General features: G+C 38.5%; 1 protein-coding gene across 3 annotated transcripts in view; it reads right to left on the bottom strand.

Annotated features, from left to right (window-relative positions):
* Window positions 1–2518: 2518 nt before the first annotated feature.
* Window positions 2519–6955, bottom strand: part of Cdc37l1 (cell division cycle 37 like 1, HSP90 cochaperone) — a 31939-nt gene continuing 27502 nt past the window's right edge. For 2 of the 3 annotated variants that reach the window (XM_021634252.2, XM_021634253.2), the window contains one exon: window positions 2519–4100. In XM_021634252.2, coding sequence (XP_021489927.1) covers window positions 4002–4100 — 99 coding nt within the window. In that variant the 3' untranslated portion in view covers window positions 2519–4001. The remainder of the gene's footprint in view (window positions 4101–6955) is intronic. The other variant, XM_060388123.1, reaches the window with a different exon arrangement.

The raw sequence follows: 6955 nt of genomic DNA, 5'->3' as shown, positions 1-6955 counted from the left end.
TTTTATGCATGAGTGCTCTATCTACATGCCTGAAGAGAGCACTGGATCTTATTATAGATGGTTGTGAGCCACCATGTGGTTGCTGGGAACTGAACTCAGGACCGCTGGGAGAGCAGCCATAGCCCATAGCCCTCACTTTTTAAACGTCTCTAAACACCATGAATTTTTCCATATACAGTACCGAATAGTACCATGCTAAGTGTAGATTGGCCTAGTAGCTTCATATTTTCTCAAAGGATTCCAACTTTCTGAAGAGTAACATGAGAAACCAAGTAAAAGAGCAAGGATTTTAAAATGATTTTCTACCTTTAGAAAAGATCTAGTTTTTAAGGCCTATGAGACTGTTTTCACCTTTGTTATTGATGGTAGATAATCCATAATCAACATTTTTTCATCTTTGTAATTCCCCTATTGACACTGAAAGCCAACCAATGCCAGATGGATCGTCTTTTTGGACAACCTATGACATAGCACAAACACACCCATTACAGAGGGGAACTAAAGGCTGCAGGACTTCAGGTCTTCTTGCTAAAATGTGAATGGTTTGTGGGAATAATGGACGTAGAACACCCAACCCAGATCTGGACAAGCACCACCCTTATCCCACATCAGTTTAAGAACTGAAATGTGCCTCACTCTGAGAACAGTAAATTGACTTTTTTCTCTGAAGAGACACCAGGGTTGAAAATCACCTTGACTGCAATTCTATACTGTAAGGAAAACCACTTATTAACAGAGATGCATGCTCTTTGGGAAAGCATGTTAATTCACTTAAAATTTTAAAAAGATTAAAATTTTAAATATTTGTGTGTGTACGTATGTGTTCTCCTGTGCATGTATGATGGTCGGATGACACCTGAGAGAGTTGGTTTTCTTTCTATCATTTAGGTCCCAGAGACTGAACTCAGGCTGTCAGGCTTGGCAGATCTCAACAGCTTTTAAAATGAATCCTAGTCCAAAAAAAAGCCTAATGTTTTAGAAGAGAAATTATAGGCTATTATAAACTCCTTAGGCAAAAATTTTGAAAGAACTACAGATGGGTATAATTAAAAGTGAATCTAAGTAATAATTCTAACCAGCATTTTCTCCACTACCATCAATGGAATGACGGCTCACAGGGTAAGTGGATTTACAGCTATTCCTTTTTGTCTCTCCCTAAGACAGAGTCTCATGTAGCCAGAAGGCTGGCTGTGACCTTGCTAAGTAGCTGAGGAAAACCATGAACTTTTAACCCTCCTGTCTTCACCTCCCCAGCATTAGGGCCACAGGTATGTGCCACCATGACCAGATTAGGTGGTGCTGAGGTCAAGGGCTTCATGGATCCTTGACAAGAGCTCTACCAACTGAACCAATCTTAAGTCCTCAGCTACTTCATTAAAGAAGACAATATTTTGTGAAATAATACATGACATGTACCAAGTAAAACAGTCTCAGATGTCAAATATTCCCCCCCTTTTCTTTTCTTTTTTTTTTTTTTTGTTTGTTTGTTTTAGAGACAGGGTTTCTCTGTGTAAGAGCCCTAGCTGTATTGGACTTGCTCTGACTACTAGGCTGGCCTTGAACTCACAGAGATCCACCTGCCTCTGCCTCCCGAGTGCTGGGATTAAAGGCGAGTGGGACCACTGCTCGATGTCAAATATTTTCCATTGATCAGTTTTAACTTCTCATAGATTAGGGAAATTTTTCTAACCTGAAATATGAGTTACCTATTTGCTAAATATTACTAGTCTTTATTACTTCTTAAGAAAAGAAGAAATTTATTTTGCCAGGAGATAGCTAGCTCTCAATACTAAGAGGACATTTTCAAAATACATGAAATAAAAGGACCCAATTATACTATCTTTTTGTTTTGTTTTTTGAGATAGGGCCTCTCTTGTAGCCCCGGCTATCCTGGAACTCTATGTAGAGCTCAGGGTGTCCTTGAACTTACAGAGCTCCTCCTGTTTCTGCCTCCCAAGTGTTAGGTTTAAAGCCATACACTACCACACTGAGACCAATATGCTGCCTTAATACTGAAGTCCTGCCAATGAATAAGTCAACATCCTTAAGTGCAAACTGGGACAGCCATTAGTGGGCCCCCCATGAGTCAATCCGCTAATACACTAAAACACAGAAGACTTCCTTTGGCAAAAAAAAAAAAAAAAAATCCAGCCAAGTATCAAAAAATAGCTCAAAATAAACTTTAATTATATACTCACTTCACTAATACTTTTTTTTTCATTGTCAGTTTTTGGCCAGTAAGAGTATAAAGTTACAGTAGGCAAAATGAAAGTCACAACCATTTATCTGCCTTATCATAGACAAGTCACAGGCAGAAGTGAAGTCTGAGTAAAAAATGGTTGGTCAAGTACCATTTCTGTGAAATCAAGGATTTATTTTGTTCTATTCTGTCCATTTGGTATGAAGAGGAAAACTGAGAGCATGCTCCAGACAAGAAGAGAGAGAAAAAAAAATCTTCCAATGACTAGGTCATTGATTAAAAAAGAAAAAAAAATACAAGCCAGTGAGCACTACCAAATAAATTAGTCAAACATTTTATTATAGAGTATATATATTTATATCAAAAGCACAAAAAGACTTTTATTCTGGGAACCAGGAAGATCATGACATTACAGGAGGATGAGTCAATGATTCCAGTCCATTTCCACAAGTACCGGATACCACATCGGCCGAAAGATGACCGATGAGGCAGAGGTCAGAGCTCTGCACCACTCATGACCGCTTAGCATGATTTCCTTCCTCAAACTGCTACCTGTATTCCCAAACCCTAGCCACCCACTTTCCAAATATTTGCTACAAATCAAAGTGGGTACTGAGCCAAAGATTAACACTCCAAAATAACCAAACTAGTGCTCCTGTATGTCAGAAGATTAATCCTCAAATAACAAGGATATCATAATTGGCACTGTCAGCTAATTCTAAATAAAAAGAATCATCAGATATCCTGGTGGATCTGCAGTGAATTACACAGGAAGAAGGAAATTGGAAGCATCCTCTAGTGAATGAGCTAGAAGCGAGTGACAGATGGAGTGAGGCCCATCTCCACCACTGTGGGTGACTGTTAAATTTAGAGATGGTTGGCAGCTCAAGGCAGCTCAGTTCTACAGCATTTCAAGGCTTCACTGGAGCGGAACACACAGTAACTGTAACTTAGCAATAACCCTACACTTCCTGTTTGTTCTTACAGGCCATTACTATTCTGTTAAACTTACTCCCTGAGAGGTCCCAGACTATGTCAGGTCAATTAGAGTAAGCATGCAGTTCATCCTTTTGGAAAGCAGAAAGCTGGATTGCTTTTTCCACTCACTACTCTCCTTAGTATTTAAACAGTCATCAGGACAAAGCCAACTTCTGCACAGTTCTGAGACTACTTTAGGGGTAAATGTAATGTTTTTTATATCAAATTTATACTAATCAAGGAGTTAACTGGTGGTGCCGAAAATACAAATGTTAAATATTATCTTAGAACAGTACTTTGTGCCATCCAGTTTACTTACTAGAAGAGTAGCTTACCACTACCGATTTATTGCTTTTAATGTGACGAACACCAGATCTGACAGCTGAACTCTGCAGTGGGACACAAGCACACTTTTATCTTTAATTCTTTCCGTGAAGTAGGACATGTACACATCCATGTAAAAAAGAATATGCAGCAGATGCCTCCTCAGTCAACCAGTCCTGTAAACATTGCATTGTGCAGATTTTCATACTTTGATTCCAAAATTAAGAACAGTTAAAGGCAAATTTAGTAACTGAGGGGTGGGGGAGAGTCCAGCTAGACCTCCTGCAACATATGGTACACTCCTCCCTTCAGAAACTCAACAAAACAACAAAAACCCTAGCAGCACATAAAAAAAGTTGCAAAACATTTCAGTACTCTTTCCCTCCCATCAAAAACCGAACAAAAATAAAGTGCAGCACCCATAAAAGTGTCAAGAAAATAGCCAAGCTCTTCCTTTCTTGTAACAAAATAGTCCTTGGCCTCAGCAGTCTTAACTGAATCACACAGTGTCCATCATTTTGTCATCCTCTTCTTTATGCAGCACTGAGTTTAAACCGCAGAGAGGTGTACTGACAGAATACTGAAGATAATTTGGATTCTGGGGGAGAGAGAGAGAGAGAGAGAGAGAGAACAACTTGATCAGCAGCGTCACACCAGCACACACAACTGCGCACACAAGGCTTCTCGGTCTCTGTTCTGCAGCACAGCAAATGAGGAAGGAAAGTGGATTTCTGGAGACCACTCAGGCTGGAGCCCAAAGAACTAAAGACAGGGTGTTATTACTTAATCCAAAGAGATGTGATAAAGACAGAGTGGATATATGTGAACAGAAATGTAATAGGCACCACCTTTTTAATGCTTTCTACAAAATTATAATTTTAATTCTTTAGCCATACAAGGCTAAATTTCCCCATAAGCACTTTATTTAATATATATGTCTTTTAGGGCTGAAGAGATGACTCAGCAGTTAAGAGCACTGGCTGCTCTTCCAGAGGACCAGGGTTTGGTTACCAGCATCCACATGGCAGCTCACAACCATCTGAAACTCTAGTTCCAGGGGTTTCTCACCTGGCCTCTGTGGGCACTGCATGCACATGGTGCAGAGATGTGTATTTAAGGCAGAACACCCAGACACATAAAATAAAATAAAATAAAAATTAAAGTTTGCTAAATTACAGTTTTTAAGCCAGCAATATATTCTTAAGATTACTATCTTAATTACAACAGTTAAGTACCACAAACATAAAACATTTGAATAAAGGTAAAATCCATGTACCGAGTAAAACAAACTTGAAGGAAAACCAGATTAATTTAAAACCAAGGAAACATATTCAATTAATGTAAAACTAAATGCATCATTTTTAGATGTTCTATGGATAAGAGTGTAAGATCTCAAAACCCAAGACTTTCCTTGGCAATTTCTTCCTTTTGAAGTGATTTCTTTCTACTCAGTTATCCTGGATATTTTCCAGCAACTTTCTTTTTTTTTTTTTTTTTAACTTTTCCTACCTAATTTCATTTGTTTTAGTAGACATTAATGAGCAAAGTTATCTAAATGAAAAGGGTTTTCTTCCCCCCCACCCCAGACATAGTCTGACTATGTGGCCCAGGCTGGCCTGTCGTTTGGGCTCCTCATGCCTGAGCCTCAAGTGCTGGTATTATTACATAGGTGGCTGGAGATCCAGGTCTTAAATGGCTCATCTCACAGCGAAACTATTTTCTTGTTTTTGTCTTAATCCTAATAAAGTACAGTACTTTTCAAGTCAAGTACATCGGCTCACTCCCATAGTTGCAGCAGTCAAGAGACTGAGGCAGCAGGATCAAGAGTGAGGCAGCTCACTCCCATAGTTGTAGCAGTCAAGAGACTGAGGCAGCAGTAATCAAGGCCAACCTTGATTACAATAGTGAAATCTGCCTCAAAAAAGTAGAGACAGGAGAGGAGAGCCCTATAATACTCGTGGTTTCTTCAGCAAGAGCCAAAAGTGAGGTAGAATTTCATTATTTCCATTTTGTTTTAATGTTTCTATTCATTTTGTTTTAATGTTTCTATTTAGTATTATTAATACTCAAGGAGAAAAAAACAAAACAAAAAACCTGTCACAACCTACTGCGATTAAGAGCGAGGCCAGAGAATAAAAATGAAGCAGCTGCTCCTTTTCTCCAAGAAACCACAGTTGAACCTGAGCAAGGCTAAGGATGAGCGTATTTGCTGTGTTTTAAAGGACTCCTTTCACTATAAAAAAACTAAAATCAAAAAGCCTAAAAATTCTAAAAGAAGAAAAAAACCCACCAAAACCCCAAAATCAAGAGTTACCAATTTCTAAGCTTTATAAAACAGTCAATAATCTTGTTGTATTACTCTGTTTCCACAAAGTAGGACTAAGTCCTTTCTGACATCCATTTCAGATTCCAGAATCCTTCAAGACCAAACTTAGAAGTAACTATCACAACAGAATTCTGAGTACTGGCTGAAGACAGTCTCCAGAGCTCACTGACCTACTTGAGAAAACAAAAAGGAATCAATACCCTAACCTAAACGACACTGAATTCCACTGGCTGTGCCATCAGCTTATGGGCATTCCCAGCACTATCCTTGTCTCACATGTGGTCTCTCCAAGAGCGCATGGCCACTTGTAGAGTATAGCTCAGTGAGGAAGGACGTTCAGATTCAGAGTGTCAGCCCCATCACCTAGTTCAGCTTTGGGCAAAGTAAACTTCTATAATTTTCCATTTACTTATCTGCAAAAATGAATTAATATAATCACAGTATTTTTAACAAGATTAAATGATGTCACATGTCAATATATATAAATAATGTCAATATATTGTATAACACATAAAGTGATATAAAAATGGTATACTGTCATTATAGTAAAGTTGTTTTCAGACCTCAAAATTGTCTTCTTGATCCCTCGGGTGTTCTGTCATTCTATCCTGTTTCCTTCATCTAGTCACTAATCTTAGGCAACTATAAGGAATTTTCAACAGTACTCCTCTCCCTGAGGCTGCCAAGGTCAGGATGCTTAAATTCTCACCCTGTAAGGAACAATTAGTCTAGCAACCTAGATTAAGAATGAAGATTCCTGATAACAGTAACAATTCAAATGAGAAAATTACACATGACTCCAGCCTTCTCTACCACAAATGACAATGGAGACCAAGCCACTGTTGTCAGCTGTTAACTGGTATGTGTAAGAATGACTTACTTCTCCCAAGCCAGAAGCATCTTCCTGATAATACAGATTTCATGCATTTTAATGTGTGTATGTTCTCCTTTTATTAAAGAACCATGACATCCTTTTTCCAGCTAGTTTCTTTTTCCTTTCCATGCATTAGGTGACTAATTTTAGGTTTATTTGCTGCCTTTGACATCCTCATAAAACTCCATTGGAAAAACTGCTTTCTCATGTGCTACTCCTCAATAGTGTATTTAAATAACATTAAAGAACTGAT

This window comes from Meriones unguiculatus, chromosome 1 (assembly GCF_030254825.1).
Source record: "Meriones unguiculatus strain TT.TT164.6M chromosome 1, Bangor_MerUng_6.1, whole genome shotgun sequence".
Taxonomy (NCBI): Eukaryota; Metazoa; Chordata; class Mammalia; order Rodentia; family Muridae; genus Meriones; species Meriones unguiculatus.
The sequence above is the reverse complement of the archived record's forward strand: the minus strand, read 5'-3'. Positions and strand labels throughout refer to the sequence as shown.